Source organism: Hetaerina americana, unplaced genomic scaffold (genome assembly GCF_022747635.1).
Source record: "Hetaerina americana unplaced genomic scaffold, ioHetAmer1.1.p SCAF_10, whole genome shotgun sequence".
Lineage (NCBI taxonomy): Eukaryota > Metazoa > Arthropoda > Insecta > Odonata > Calopterygidae > Hetaerina > Hetaerina americana.
The window spans coordinates 6,840,488-6,857,236 of NW_027286070.1; the positions used below are offsets into that span (position 1 = coordinate 6,840,488).

Sequence of the window (16,749 nt, forward strand, 5' to 3'; positions counted from 1 at the left end):
TTCGAATTAAATAGAAAATAAATCAAAATAAAGAACGGATAGTAGTAATTTTACATCAACTTCAGACCTGAAGACGGTGTAATACATACAATAAATCCTATGTTGTGGAAAATTGCTACTACCCTTTCTTTATTATGTTCAACTTCGAGTACATCACGCCTGAAACTGCTCAATTTGCATAGAAAAGATAGCATTTTTGAAATGTTACGGATGCTAGTTACCCAATCGACCGCACTGACCTTTTAAGTATGAACACTGCGGTTTTTCTGCTATTCTCCTTTGTTGGGGAACGAAGTATTCAAGAATACAAATGCCCATGTTTTTAAAATGAACTGAGTAATCTACTGTAAATCTTCCCCAGAAAGGGCACTGGGTGATTTGAGAGTGGAGACGAGTTTTCCAAAAAGGAGAAATATTAATAGATATAATAGAACTAGTTTCCCGAACTCGATGAGTCAAAGGGGAAAGTGAAGAAATTAGCATTTAATGGAAAGGATTAGCTGAAAAAGCCAGCGGCACCTTGTCCACGGATTGCTGTCTAAGAAGTGTCAGGCTGAAGCACGAAGATTGTCCGAGCCATGAGTGTACGTCCTGAACGCCCTGCCATTTCGCCGGCCCTGCGGTTGATTGATCTTTAGCCACTATTTTAGGCGCGTGTATTTCAGTAACCCATGGCCATAAAGAAGACAATTTTCATCATATAGTCGCCCCACGTCTGGATTTTCAATTTTCCGGAATTCCTGTGGGGCATAAGAAATGAGACTTGTATGGCACAGCCTCGCGTCAAGCGAAGGGCACGTGGCGCCTGCCCCTCCTGAAAGCGGATCCCGGAAAAAGGTCGCCAGCCCTGGTGTCCGGGGAGGGAGGAACTTCCCTCTCGGCAGGGATCAAAGGGGGCCGGGAGCGAGCGAGGCCCCTCGTGGGGCCCGGGGGACGGCTCGAGATTGAATTTGGAGTCGGTTGGGAAACGGAGGAGGGGCGGAAGGAGAGGTGCGTGAGCTGGTGGGGGGAAGAGCACTGGCTATGCGGGGATGGAATGCGTGGATTCCAGTGGGGAGTTGTTCTCCCGTTTTGTTTATGCGTGGGTCGGACTGATGACTTCTCCAGCCTCGCGACGCTGCGGGGCGGGGGAAGGAGGGGCAGCCTCCGAAAAAGGAAACGGGGGGGGGAGAGGGGGCGATGCGGAAGTTCAAGGGCAGGAGTGAACACACTCGCGGGTCACATACTGAGGAAGGAGTATCACATTCATGACAGCAGATGGACTTGCAGATAAACATAGTTTTGTTGTTAAATCTAATTTAAAAATATCACTCCCTTGCTTACTGTATGCAAGGACGCGATTCTTTCAATATGCACTCAAGAAAAATTTGAAGAACAAATTATTTATATTTTTTAACAAAAATTTCCTTTTAGTTCTCTTAGATGACTTTTCCCAAGGTTTCTATCAAGTTTTTAAGCCGCCCAAAAAGTTGGATTTCGGGAGGACCTCAAAATAGATGTTTGTGTTGGCAATGAAATCCTCGTTCGACGTGAATCGTTTAACGCCAAGCCATTTTTTCAAGTTTAGAAATTTTCAAAAGTCACAGGCCAAATCTATTGAATACGGTGGATACTGTGATAATTCGAAATTTTATTACCATAATTTTCGCTGTCGAAACTTCGCAGATTTGCACCCGTGCTTTGTCCATAAGGAAGAGAATTTTTTTATTTGCCAAACTAGGACGTTTTTTTATTCCGTCGCTCAATCGGTGCAATCGACTTATAATGCTCTGCATTTATCGTTTGTCAATTTTGCAAGTAATCGATCGAGGTGATTTCGCGTGCATCCCCAAAAACCGTGGTCATCACCTTGTCGACCGATTTCACCACCTTCGCCTTTGGAAACCCACTGTTTCTATTGTTCCTTTGTCTCTGGAGTGTATAGTGTATCCATGTTTCTTCCAAAGTTATTTATCGACGAAGAAACTCGTCTGGTTTGCGACGGAGAAAGTCCAAAACCAGCGTTTATTCTCCACTGAGGGGAAACGCGGCACCCATCTTGCCGAGATTTTTTTCACATCCAATTTTTCGTGGAAAATTGAAAACAATCCGGGGAGAAAGTGATCGAGGTCTGCAGGAGACAGGATTAATTGTCACCAACACTTGGTTTAGACACCACAGAAGGCCTGTGGTGTCTAAACCAAGTATGTATGGAGTATGTATGGAAAATATCAAGTATACCTCGTGATATGCCTGTGGCCTCAACTACTCGCGAATACGTTTGAGCAGGAATCTATGTATATGTATCAGTATCCATTCGAAAATAATTCCCAAAGGAAATATCCTGCAATTGAAGTTCCTTTCCAAAGAATACCAAGCTTTCGTCATTCAGATTAATCGTCCATTTTTTTACCCTCGACAGAATTTTTTTTCTTTTCTTTCCTGTCCACTACAACAGCAAATAATATCGCGACTGCAGAAGAAGCCAGAATGTCCATCTGCTTTTTAGTGCGACATACCCACGGTTATTTCAATCTTTTGGATGCTGCGCCAAGCACTGGAGCACAGTCTACGGAGCAGAGCTTCAAAATGCGGATGCCCTGACGTATCTTTGAGGGATCTTTTCCATTAGTGGGTATTAGTGACGGAGCGCGTCGATGGGCACTAAGAAGTAGCCGAGGACTGACGTCTGACGCGTTAGACACTGAAGATACGCCGTTGCGAGCTGTTCAACTGGCCTCACAAAAATAAGAAACCTTCGTATCTGTACCGCGTGAATTCGTAGTTTGGTGTAAACCTAATAGGAATTCAGCACATCGATCGGCATTGAGCAGTACGCCTATTCGGTGGACATGATTTTGCCAGGGATCGCCCCCCGTCCTCTTCCCCACCATCTCACTCAATCCTTGTCTCTTTCGTGTATGAGGACTGCCCAGAAAGTAACCTCCGTTTGCGTGTAGCGAGCGAAGTATTGGGGCGAGCCGAATGTTGTATTGGCACACACACCAGGGTAGTACGCCTCGATCTGCAGTGTTTGGAAGATCGCTTGTCGTTTTTCTACCGTAGTAAGTCAAAATTAACAATACAATTCGAAATCCCGCCAAATGTAAAATCTCTTTAGTGATAAGGTTTTTACTGGCAGTAAATTTCAAAACTGTTGACATTTATCTGTAAATTTGTGCTGTGCACTGACTAAGTGATGAGTGACAGTGTTTAGCGTCAGTGGTGATGTTAGTTTAACAGTCGACGGACTTATGTCCATTGTGTTCAAGAACTGGCCATCCGTTAGGTCATCTGTCACAAGGCTAGGTGGTTGGTGCGGCCATTTTTAAACTGAATGCGCCACCGCCTCATTCCGTCTTCATTCATTATTCCGTCTCCATACACTTCACAAAGTTGCCGATGACTTTCAATTGGCTTGTGGTTTTTTGCCAGTAAAAACCCTAATCACAGATCCCGCTTCACAACTCGCTGGATTTTCTATTGCAGCACACATTTTAACAGTTCGCAGTGAGTATAGTAGAAGAAACACAGTCTGCACACTACCACAGCAGGATTCGCACTGAGTGTTTAGAGCGTTTAGACATCAAGTTGGTGGCTCTAGCCGTAACCACCGCCGTGCTAGTCCAAAACATGAGTTACTTTCTTGACAGCCCTCGATTACAGTGCACCTCACTGTTAGTGCAGTGCTTAATGTTGGGCTGGCAACCGTAAGTTCTTACGATTCGGGTGGTGCCATGGTGTGACCGGTGCGATTTTCTAAGCACCTAAACTCCCATGAGGGACCTCGGTGGCACATAGTGAAAGGAACCTTATCTCTAGTCCCTTATTAACTAACATCCTCATTAATTTACTCCGAAAACGGTTACGTTTCAGTTGAACTTTGCCCTAATTTATTAAACCAAACCGCGGTGTGCTGAATAGGGTATGTATATTTAATTGTCGTGTAGGTAAGGGAAGGTGATGCCGCGTACGATATCCGTAGTCCGCGGCAGCACGCGCGCAGGAAAGAGTTTTACCCGTTTTTCCTTCCACCTTCGCAGGCCGTCACGGTGCTGGGAACTTTCGCCCCGTGGCTGCTGCCCCGCCGCTGGCCGTTGGGTACCGTGGTGCTGTGGGCTGGACTGGCGCAGGACGCTTTGCTGCCCCTGGTGCTCACGCTGGCTGACTCCCGGTTCGCAGGGTGGGCCAGGAGAGTGTACAGCGGCGCACCACACTCCCCCGGTGCCTCCGCCAACGAACTCAGGTGAGAATGGGGTCCTCGGCGGAAGGCTGTGGGTAAGGCGCGGCCTGGCCCTACAAATTGTCTTCATGTAAATATACCGCCCGTCAAACTAAGCAGAAAATGAATTACATTGAATGAAGTATAAATTTATGTTAAAATGTTGAGATAGCCAATTCTCGTCATCTCGTCCAAATAATGCAGTTAATTGTTTATATGACATAATGATGGACAGAAACACCCTCTTTTGCATGCAAGAATGTCAATGTGGTAACAAGTATTTGCTGAATCTCCTAAATGATCCAGAAAAGATTAGGATACCTAAAAAATTTACTTGCAGTAGCCTATTTTTGTGACTAATATAATTCCACCGAGAGGGTAATTTTTCTTGCTTGGAAATTCACTTTTTCCAAAAATTCATTTTTAAGCACTTTTTTAAGTTTAACTCTAATTGTCGTATGCCGTGCCAGTGTGGTACCTGTATAGTCTTTAGTTCATTGGCTTGAGCTACTTTATCCTCCGGATTACAGATACTATATCCGTAAACCACAGCATCTTCGTAAAATAAACATGCCTGTATCTTACTATTAACTGCGGAGTTAATGTCGTGAACGTAAATAAGGCATAAAAGAGACTTGATAACAGAATAAAAGAACCTGATAACGCTTCCCTGGGGAGCAACCGAAGTGACTTCTACTGTATTAGAGCGAGCTCCATCTATCATTACTCTTTGTACCCGACCATTCAAAAAGTCTTTAATGCAGCCCGGGTTAGTTTTATCTGTGCCATATGTTTCTAACTTTGTGAGTAGTTTAGTATGAGGTACTTTGTCGAAAGCCATTTTAAAATCTAGAAAAGCCACGTCCATTTGAAAATTGCTCTCTCCCAAACTAAGGATATCATGAGCAAAAAGCGCTAGTTTCTGTCTCGCAGTTTCAGAAACCTGGCTGGTTATTCATCAGTAACTTCTAAAAGGGAAATACGTCTGTAATTGCTCGGTTTCTACTTGTCTTCTTTTTAAATATAGGTGTTACATTAACCGTTTCCCAATTACTGGGAACCTTGTGATCTACTAGCGATTTCTTAAATATAATTTCTAGATACGGCGCTATTTCCTACGCTAGTTCCTTAAATATACGAGTGGATAATTGATCGGACCGGGAGGATTTTTTAGACTTATGTTTTTCAGTGAACATTTTTTCCATTATTTAATATTACAACTTTGGGCATCGGTTGGGGAAAAGAATTGGCAAGATATCGGAGACATATGGTGAGACACTGGTGAAGCTGATTTGAAAGAAGGAATTTAATAAGTTAGCCTTTTCCAATCTCATTTTTGTTCTTTCGCCTATATCCTTTATGATTTATTTAACTGAAGACTTATTTCCCTGAATCTCTCTGACGTACAACCAAAGTGCTTTCGGATTTTCATTCAAATAATCTGATAATCTTTTCCTAATGAATGCGCCTAACTCTTTCCAAAACTTCCTCTTGGCATTCGCCCTAGATAGGTAACCATAAGGGATCTCATTCCTTTTATCGTTAGAGGTATCTTCTCTAATACTTTTTATCTTGGCGTGACATAGCCTTTGACGTCGCAATGGTTTTCTAACTAATGCGTTGTACCAAATAGGTTCGACGTCATCTTTTATAAATATACTTGGAATGAACCTGTTCACTGATGAGCGCGTGTTGTCAATAAAATAATTCCACGTATGCTTAATGTTTTGGTGCTTACTACCTTGCTCATTATAAACTAATTGACTTCGTAGTACGTATTTTAAGCAATTATAGTCCCCTTATTTGAACTAGTAAATTTTTATTTTAGGCTTCTTTTTTCGCGACCCATTTAGGAAAAACTTAGCATTTAATGCTTTGTGGTCACTAATGCCTAAAATATTTCAAAGTGTAAATGTGTACAAAATCCTAATTCCGCCATGATTGGAGAATATTAACCTTTCACTGGAGAGCACACAATTTGTTGTTTTATCCGGCGCTGGTGCGCCGCAGCGGCTGCAACGGCAGTCACTCCTCACACGGCCTCCGTGCGCTCGTGTTGAAATAAGAATGCGTTATTTCCCGGCAGGCGGCAGCACCACCAGCAGCAACAGCAGTTGCGCCAGCAGCAGTTGGAGCAGCGCCGCCGAGAGCAGCAGCAGCACCTCCTGCACCAGCAACTGCAGCAGCAGTTACAGGAGAGGCGGCGTCGGCTGGAGATGACCCTGGATTCACCCCTGCCCACCGCCAGAACCGACCACGAGCCCGCCTACGCCGTCGCGCCCGTGCCACCCCTGAGCAGCAAAGAAGGGGGGGACGGTGGCAAGGGCGAAGGGGGGCCCTTCCACCTGGCGCCCCCCTGGAAGCAGGTCAGTCGGGTTGATAAACCCAAGTCGGTGTGCCCCTCAACCAGACAGTAGGAAAGCCTGTGGAACCTGTGCTCCAGAGCCAGTGTGGAGGCAAATACCGAGGCCTTAAGATGCATTTGTTTGAAGTTTTTTATGCGTATGCCTCCCTAGGAAAGGATACTCAATTGACAGCTTTAAAGTGTTAATTTATCACGTGCCGGAAATTACGAGAGCACACAGAAATACTGGGTGGTCCGGGCTCCAGATTCAGTTTCCATGTAGATTTACTTCGTGCGGGTATGTAGGAGATAAACGCGAGAGTGATAATCACGGAACTATAGTATTGGTGCATCCGCTGCCCTCGCATACTCTTCTCCCCTGGTCGATTTTTCTTCCCCGCTCACTCTTTCCCCATCCTCTCGCGTATTTCATTATCGCGAACTTGGTTTCTATTTGGTACACATACGTGCAGCAACACCGTAATTGTTGTGAATGCTCGATATGAGCAAATACTACATAGCACCTATCTTTTTACGCTTAAATTTTTAATCCTACCATGGGTTCGACAAATACAGTGACATTTTTCATATCGATAAAACGTTTCCCCAAAGCAAATCCTGTAAGAAATCGTTACGTTATTTTCATTGAGGAAGTGATAGCTACATTCGGAGAGACGTGACCTTAAGAAGGATAAAATTGTCCTCTACGACTGACAGTCGGTGTAAATATGTCGTATGCAAACCTAAGAGCTAAAAACAAGTAAAATAATTGTCTATTTCCTCGCCCAATGCACCGAACCACTCCTTCCCTTAGTTCACGCACTGTACCTAATTCAGAGAGTTAAGATAATACGCAGCGGCATATTGGTAAAGTGGTCGTTCGTAAAGTTATCCATAGTGAAAGAGAACGTTCTGGTTACACTGGAATTTATTTTGTAGCGGCACTATAGGTTTCCCCACACTGTAGAAGGCTCGTGTTCAGCGTGAGCACGAGATTGGTGTGGCTGAGGAAGGGTGGGAAGGATGTTCATCTCAAACCCGAACGCCAGCCGCCAATATTGTTCTTGGGAATGGTGGACGGGAATGAGGACGATGAGGCGGGAGGGGTAATTCCTGGTATGTTGGCACGGGCGGGATAAAGGGAAGTGGGAGGTTAAGAATCTCTCTATGCTGTCTATGGGGGTGGTGGGGTGGCTCTCCTCTTAGGATCAACTGTAATAAGGCCCACCGTGTGCCTGTTTGAAACCTAGGCATCCCCACGTTGGCCAATCGAGAGAAGTTTTGCTGTAATTCGTCCAATTTAGCACCGTTTTTATTGACCGATTCCATAAAAAAATGAGTTAAGTATAGGGAATGTGTCGTCTTTTTCGTAAAGCGACTGGCGAATGCTCGATGAATGGTATGGAAGGGCGGTTTAGAACGATATATAAAGATAAGTATCGTTTCATTTGGATTTTAAACCCTCCGAAACAGTTCTGTCGGTGAAGACTCTTGAATTCATGACACCATACTCGTACGTCTCCCGTATAAGTTCAACAACTGGCGCGCATGACTTCTTATAGCTGATTCTCCACTTGCCTCCGGATCGACCCGCGGAGTCCAGTAAGTGATTCGACGTAGAATCTAGATCGAGGATGCGAATATTTCTACCAGAATGAGTGATGACCTGTGGTGACACGGTGGTTTTAATTATATGATTCTAAGGATGCGATGTTAGCTTAACTGTCCTACGGCATTCACCCCATTGTAAGCCATGCCCAATAAATGTTCTCACCCGTAGTTGGTACTTCTTCATCCGAAGTGAAGGTACAATTTAAAGGAAGTGGAATATATTACTATCATTAATGATGATAGTCCATGCAGCTTTCCATTTGCTACTTTTCTTTCATTGTTTGGTTTGCATTTATGTGAACATATTAGTTGTAATTCGCGAATGGTTCGTCCCATCTTTCATATGGTGCTTATCAGTTTGCATATTTTGTCGAGCGCTGCCAGTAAAAACTGCTAGAAGCGCTCAATTTCTCCTTTTGCTGCTCCTTGGTCCCCAGAGGGGTGATGACATGTTTCCGTCAGGTTAGTGTGTCGTGAAGAATGCTCGTAATTTTCCCAATTGACCGTCACTATCTAATTGTCTTAGTAATAGTCTAACTTGCTCCCACCTCATTGTATTTTTCGTCGCTTGAAGGAAGGAAACTTAACCGTCCTTTGTGTTGCAGAAGAATTCCATCTCCGTGGAGTCCCTGTTCACCTCTAAGTCCGACCTCAGCCAGTCGATGTCGCCGCCGTTCTCCCACCAGGCCCTCTCCTCGGCCAGCCCCTCGATTGCCCCGGGGTCGACTCCCGGCGGCAGCATGGCGGGCACCGGGGGAAGGGAGAAGTTTCCTCTCACCAACGGCTCACTCTTCACCGTCGGCGCCGACGGAAGGTACCCCGTCATGAGGAACTACCGGCGGGGTTCGAACGGCGGACACCACGCAGGGAGGATGGGTAAGCATAACGGCCGATACGGCGCTGCGATCCGCCTGCTCTCGCGAGTCGAGGCCTCTCGGCACGGGGTACTCACGGCTTAATGATGCTCTTCATATCCCTTCGCTTTGAGCATATGAATGCTGATTTACATTCTGCTTCATAGGTCTCACATATCCCTCCTCCCTCTCTCCTTCCCTTCCCCCATTCCTCATGCATCGTCTTCTCATTTGGCGTATCTTAATATGACTAAGCCCATTCTTAAATGGTTCATCCGCCATTTCCTTTTTTAATTGATGACTGCCACCATGGCTGGCCTGTCGTGAGAATTTCTTAATTTGACATTGCGAATATGTTGAAGAATTTAATACTGCTTGATATATTGTTCATCAGAACCTTTTTAACACATACTTGGGAAACTTAACGTGACTAAATCAGTAGGCCATCGTTACTAAATGGTGACTTTCCAGCACTTTTAATTCATAATAAACATAGTTGCATTTGAATCATTCTTATCCGTACGTGCAGTAGAAACAAAGTACTGCGTGGCAACACCGCACTTGAGCATTACAACCTTGAGATCAATGTATGGTATGTGATGAGCTCTTATGGCCTCATCAACGTTAAGCTAATGAGTGGGAGAACCCACATGTCCATGTATATTTTGAAGCCATGTGTTTACAGTTAAAGCAGGTCAAACGTAAACCAATACGAGTGTTTCGACTTTTGCTGTGGTTACCATCTCAAAATTTGGCATCGAACGTATTCACGGTCCATTGAGCTCTTCCGCATTATTTTGTTTGACATTAGGTTAATGCTGTAGTGATTCTTACTTTGATGTTGCCGAGTTTCACAATACCCGGAGGAATGGTAGGCGCAATTAGGCTGAGAGCTCAGTCACAAACGCTCCAGTAAACAGTTCATTTCCTCACAGGAGGAGAGGAAGAAGTAGTCTTTTTATAATATTGAATATTTATCAGGGCTTTGTCTGAAGGAGATTAGCAGAAATGTTTCACAAATTTGAGAATAATAAGCTCCCTAGAAAGAGTTTTTATTGAATCTCAAACAAAATATTGATCCCTAAAGAACTCCCTCAGGGGAGTCTGCATTGAAGGAAGGCAAAGACCGCTCTTTTAGCTGGAATGGTTGAAGTGAGACTATTTTTTGAGATTCGCAAAGTATTATCTGTTTTGGATACTCGAAAAATGGTCAAACTTACAGGTGCTTACTATTAGACCGTTTGCAAAGTGAGCCAAAAGAAAAACCTTATGGTTGGGCCCACGAAACAGTCCTTTTCCATCACGACAACGCGCCGCCTCATTCCGGCTGAAGTTGTGGTCCCAAAATTGATGGAGTTACAATTCCGACTCATTATCTATTCCAAACCATCCTCCAGCTGGACCCCTTTGGTCTTATCCCACTTGTTCTCCATTATGAAGAAACTACTGGTGGGAAGATTTTTCAAACAAGGTGATTGCAGAAACCAATGATTATTATGCAGAGTAAGAAGAATCGCACATTTGGCAGGATCAACAAACTGGAGCAGCAACGCACCAAATATATAGACCTAAAAGTGCACTATGTTGGAAAATAAAAGTGGGAAGTGTCGTAAATTTAAATATTTATCATGTTTACACTGATTTTCAGACACCCTCGTATGGGTGTTCGTTTTACGTTTCAAATGCCACGTAGAAATTGAATTCCATGGAAAAACTTTAAAGAAAAAATCAGGCGTAGGTGTAGTACTTCAGTCTAGGCATTCTATTAGCTCTTTGGCTCTTCCTTTTCCCTGACCCTATTGATTGTGATATGTATAATCAATGCCCAATTACGGCACCAATCCCCGCATGTATTTGTGCATGCTATGAAGGTTGACGCTGAAATCGGGCTTGACTAATACAAACTGCCTTTTTTTTAATTCCAGGGATTCAGATGGTCACCAACCCGAGGTGCGACCCCGCCATGGTGCCAGTGCCCTCACTGCGTCAGGGGACACACTCGAATATCGACCTCTCGACGACTAGCAATGAAATCGACCTCACCAATCTCAATAACGGGAACAACAATGCCATTTTCGGGTGCCCGGGACACCCGGCGCCGCTGGAGCGGCAGACCGTCGTCAACCGGCTGGAGGAGAGCGAGAGCGACCTGGAGGACGAGCCCATCTACGCCACCCTCTCGAGTCTGGAGGAAGACTGCGAGGAGGAGCCGGAAGGAGACGATGACGACGACGATGAAGGGGAGGAGGGGGAGGATGAGGGGGAGGAGGGCGACCGACCGGCCTCTCCGATGTCCTCGTGCTCGATGACCACGGCGGCCAACGACGACTTCGAATACCGAGACGCCAAAGGTGTCATTGTGACCTCAGTTATCAACGCCTCCAGCTGCCGGCAAGAGGAGGCAAGCAGCACGTCGAATGGGGAGGAGACAGAAGTCGAAGATGTGGTGACCTCCTTCAGGTGAGTCCGAAAAATGCTTGGTATCCGCCGCCAGCTGACCTCACTCACCCAATTGCAGTCCCAATATGTACCACTCACTCGAATATTCGTGAGTCCGTTTCTCCTTCTTTGTCTTCCTTCCGCTTTCAGTGGTTGGAAGCCTCATACTTTTCCTATACCTTGCCCTCTGAAAATTGTCCTGCTTAAAACATTTAAGGGTTGTATGTATTTCGAATACTGTGGAATCTACAAAATATTGTCCTAGGTTGTCTCACTCGGTTACCATTTGAAATTTTACTGAGTAAATCGATAGTTCTTACCCAGATACCTCCGGAATATGATGAAAACATTGGGAGTGGGGTCGATTCGACGACCGTATGAGCTCGCGATTCTAGAAATTCAGCCTGATAGGAGAATTTGCATTGTGATTTCAGTCATAGGAGAACCTACATACTTCCGATAAAAAAACATAGATTTTGGGTATTATTAAGAACAGGATAGGAGCGACACTAAGCATTCAAAATTCCCTCAATTAATGATCGCTAGCCGATAGTGCATGTTGGTATTTTGAGGTGATGACGTAAATTTTCATTTTTTTCCTCCAAACTTTCTGTTGTTCATTTGAATCATACGTTTCCCGACTTTCCTTTCCGGTGACGTAATTCCTGGAATTTAGCTGGTTAGCAAGTTCATATTAAGATTGTTGTTCGTACAATTCAGCACGCCATGACAGAACGACGCATCCTAATGTCGATTCCTACCGCGAATACTGCAATCTTCAATGTTTTATGTCTGTCTCAGCTCTCAATTGCTGAAGCTGCCAACAAACTATTTTCCACGCATATTTAATAAGTTCAATTCTCAGATGTGATAAGTATGTTCCGGTGTGTAGCAAGCTGATACTCAGAACTTTATGAGATACCCCTCATTGATGGAGTTCTAAAAATCTTTAGATTGCTGGACTACGCATGGGACATTAAAAGGGTATCATTATTTCGTAAATAGCTTTAGGGTCACATGATTCAAAGATTAGCGAAATGCTCTGTTATACTTTAGCCTTATGAAGTACCAAAAAACATCGGCAGCTTACGATAGATGAACCATCCGTCAATAAAAAGTGGAAGTACGGTACGGCTGAAAATAAGCCTGTTTCCGGGAAGTCCTCGTTGATCCAAGGGCAGGAGGGGTTGGGTCGAGAGCCGCGATTGGGAAAGGAATGCCGGACGGGGAATGATTGGCAAAAGGGAAGGGACACTAGTCGGAGAATCATCCCCGGACAGCTTTCTCCGGATGACGGTTTATTGATTTCTTAGATATTGTCCAGTGTATTCCATCATTTTTCCCACTTTCACGAGTAGAGGTGAACGCAATAAAAATGATACGTATTAAAGGTAACACAGGCCACTCTTTCCTTCGATGCCTTCTTTTCTCTTGACGTTCCGCAGTCTAATATACCGTAAGGGTTACAACCAGACAGCACTCGAACTACTACCGTGGTGCTTGCTCGACACGGGTGTGCCCCCCTCTCAGTGCTTCGAGCACGCGTCTCGACTCATGGGCGTTCCTTCTCTTCGCAGGCTACCCCTCGAGAGGAGCGTGCCCTCGGCGCTGGGACTCTACCGCCTGCGGCTGGCCGAGGCGGCGCCTCCGAGGGAGCACCGCCATAGGAGCGGCTCCCCCCCTGCCGACGACCTGCTCGGGAGCGGGGAGGCGGTGGTGGGTGGTGCCCTCATCCGGAGCCCCCACAACTTCCATCGCCGGAGGCACCGCCGGATTCCGGGCCACACGCACCACGCCGGCCGGCGGCTGGGGGTGGCGGGGGTCGTCCTCAGCGTGGACTCCCTGCAGACGGCGCTGTCCCGGCCGGACGCCGTGGCCTACCTGGACAACGGGGAGAGGATGTCCGGCAGCGTGCCAGACTTCAAGAAGGTGTTCGTCTCGGAATTTATCTGAGGGGAGTTCTCGACACGGCGACGCTGGCGGAGGAAGTGGCCCACCCAGGGAGGCCCGTGTGGGACTCTGGCCTCGCACCAGCAGGCCTCTACTGTCGAGAAATAAGTGAAGAGAACTTAAACAAGTCTCATTTGTACAGATAATACGATTAGGATGAGACGTGTGGCGGGGATGGTGTACCCTTCCCCGCTGTGTATGTAAAATGTTGAGTGGCTACCCAACACGCCTACTCCCGATCGATCTCGTCCGAGGGATGGCTCATCGGCCAACGGGGGGCGATCGCTGGTCCCCGCCCTAACTGCAAAGATATCCGCTGGCAGTACAGCATGGGTGGAAGTGTGACCGTGTTCACGTGTGTGGAATATGCTCCATTTGCAATCGAAATTTAAAACCCGAAATCACTAACGGCGTTCCCAATTTGTACCGATAAAGTGAGGTATATTCGGAGCGTATCGGGAAATTCATGAAATTTTTATAACGATTGGTCCAGGTAGGACCGTAGGTTGTGGTGCGATGTTTTTCTCGACTCGGGGAATACCTGGCATTACACGCTAGATGGTGCTACGGCTGTCTTTTATTGGAGCTCAATATCCTGGCGCCGCCATTCTCTTCAAGGGCTCGTCCTTTGATCCTGCTTCGTCCGCTCTTTCTCTCCCTCCCGCCCACGCCGACTTTTAACGCTCTCTCCCGCGTCGCCCTAGAAGAAGCGATGCTTGCTCAAGGTTCGCCGAGCAGACGCCCGGCGCCAGTTCCGTCCGGATCCCCTCCAAGTCCCCAGACACACTCGGCGAGACATCTCTCCGAAATCGGTGACACTGGGATTCCGAAACTACGAGTCTTTGGAGACTGCCCGAAAGAATGAGCCCGCACGCTTGTTTATACAATTTGGTGGCGTACTCCCCGCCTTACGTTTTTTATTTTTTTGTCTACCCTCTCACTTCCATCGATGGTGACCCCAGCACAGTAATTCGTTGAGAGACGAAAATTTCAGTTCCAGATATTTCTTCAGGTCTAAGAGTATCCGTTACCAGTTAAAGACCACTTTATTAATCAGTACGTCGCTGTATATTCTTAAAAGTAACCTCTGCGCGTAACGTGTATTTATTTACTTATTCGTCGAGTGAAGATCCGATACGGAATTGTATTCCGATAATCCGACTGTTAGTTATTGGGCGGACTCCAAGTTCCTTATATTTCTGTCATTTTATTTACGAGTTCAATCATTTGATAATATCAGCGATCTTTGGCCTTCGAGATGTTCCCCTTCCGCACCACCTGCCTAGCCCTCTTGTTGGAGCTCTTCCTTAGAACAAAGGAAGAGTCTCCAGCAGGAGAGAGTCCTCTCGTAACTTCAAAGGCAATGCTCGTTTCGGTCAAAATTCCAAAGAAATTCTCCATTGGCATTCGATGTAGTTCGCACATTTTTTCGTCTACATATTCCGCCTGGCATGGAATCTTCTAGGACTTTGTAAAATTCTAATTTTTCTCTTTTTAAGGATTTCCATTCGTCCAAGTGTTTTCGTTCATGATTTGGATATTCATTGAAAGAAGAATGGCAAATAATATCCTGGTCGATGAATTAGTTATTTACGGAAATGTATCTGTTTTCCTTACGTTCCTTGGTTTCTGTTAAATATTTTGTTGTTCTAAAGTATATTCTTGCTTCTTCGATCGGATGACGGAAACACGACAAGAAGTGAGAGGGTGTCTTTCTCTTCCTCGTGAGAGCACTCATTATGGGACTCGTTACACTTTTTTAACGCTCATTTGAAGAGTGCCACGTGTCTGCGCACGTCGTTGTCAATATTTCGTGACTTTTGTGTCACGACTTGAAATGTGGTGCTCGTCACGACCTGCGAACATTTGTTCCATTCTTTCATCGCCGCCCTCTCACGTTTGCTCAACGACCGACGACATGGGTTTCTCGGTCGGCGTGCTCTGTGAAGTAAACTCTTACCTCTTCGATTGGGACCCTGAGCGCACCCTTCGTGCCTTTCAGGGTGTAAAATCGTACGGTTGGTGCATAATTAAACCGAGAGTTTGTCATTTGTAAATGTGGAGCAAGGGAAGGAAGGGTATCCGTCCACCGCCTGTGGTCCATCCTCATCACTCAAATGACTGCGCTTCGAGTGTCTTTCCGTGGCAGGCCGCAATATTCACCCCTAGATGTGCGGCCGATCTGGCCGCATATCTAAGGGCGAATATTGCTGCCGAGCAGAATCACCACCAGTTGGTGTAGTGGTTTTCCTAAAGCAGAACGTGATTCGCTCACTGCCTCATTTCGAGCAGTGTCTCGTCGGTGACTTTTCAGATGCTATCCCTTGAGGGTATGCAAGTTTAGCCATAAAGCGATTCAATTTTATGTTAAATGTCATCGATGGTTCGCATTCCATATTTTCCAATCCCTAAAATCTAAGAACTATTTATCACCCTCGATATGTTAGTTTCCAAAGGTTTTATTCTTTCAAAGTCCGCTGAATGAAATGAGGTGGTCCCAATCATTTTCAAACGCTTAATTTATAGTCATCCTTAGGATTGATGCAGTTTTTTTACGAGTTTTGATGATTAAAAATGAGAGTTCTCTCTGTGAAAAAATCTCCTGTTTTTTGGTCCACATTAATATTAAAAGTAACCTTGAGAATGAAGAATATACTACCAGAATAGAGGAAAAATTATCTTAGACTTTTGAAATTTTGTATTGAAAAATTCACATCTTATCAACGAGGTATATTATTGCTAGAATGGAGTATGGAAGAAGACTATCACATATTTATGTGTAAGATTTTTTAAAACATGTTACATAGTCCTTCAGTCATTAATGTACATACTGTGTAAATTATCTTGTAAAACTTTCATTGAATTCATCAGCACCCTGTCATTACTCATCGTGGTGCCCATTAAGGTGTTTATAATGGCATCAATCTGTAACATAGCTACTGAAAGGTTCATCAAAGCTTAAAAATATATCAGCTTCCAATATTATGTTGTTCATTTATTTGTCTGTTACAAAATCCTTTGAAAGTAAATATGCTACCTTGGTATGTCAACTTTTGAATTTGAAAACTTGAAAAATGTACTAATTACGTGTAAGTAAGTACCATGAAGGGGGGAGGAGCATTGAAGGTATACTAATATGCATGCTGGTTTTGTCTCATGACGGTGTTTTTCGCGATGTATTTTCGGTGGAAACAAGTGTAAATAATGAAAATCCAAAAGAATTTATCGATGTACACACGTGTATATCATATCAATATAGGATTTCGCGAGGGTTATGTTTCGGAGATGTATCGGACCTTAATGTCGAGTAACAACTTCTCTTGTACAAAACCATAATTCTCTGATCAATC

General features: G+C 45.0%; 1 protein-coding gene across 1 annotated transcript in view; it reads left to right on the forward strand.

The window, feature by feature from the left end:
• Positions 1 to 16,367, forward strand: part of LOC139700208 (uncharacterized) — a 150,009-nt gene extending 133,642 nt beyond the window's left edge. The window contains exons 4-8 of the mRNA XM_071598798.1: positions 4,023 to 4,225; positions 6,288 to 6,567; positions 8,762 to 9,032; positions 10,936 to 11,470; positions 13,027 to 16,367. Of these exons, the coding sequence (XP_071454899.1) occupies positions 4,023 to 4,225; positions 6,288 to 6,567; positions 8,762 to 9,032; positions 10,936 to 11,470; positions 13,027 to 13,402 (1,665 nt within the window). The 3' untranslated portion in view covers positions 13,403 to 16,367. The remainder of the gene's footprint in view (positions 1 to 4,022; positions 4,226 to 6,287; positions 6,568 to 8,761; positions 9,033 to 10,935; positions 11,471 to 13,026) is intronic.
• The last annotated feature ends 382 nt before the right edge of the window (positions 16,368 to 16,749 follow it).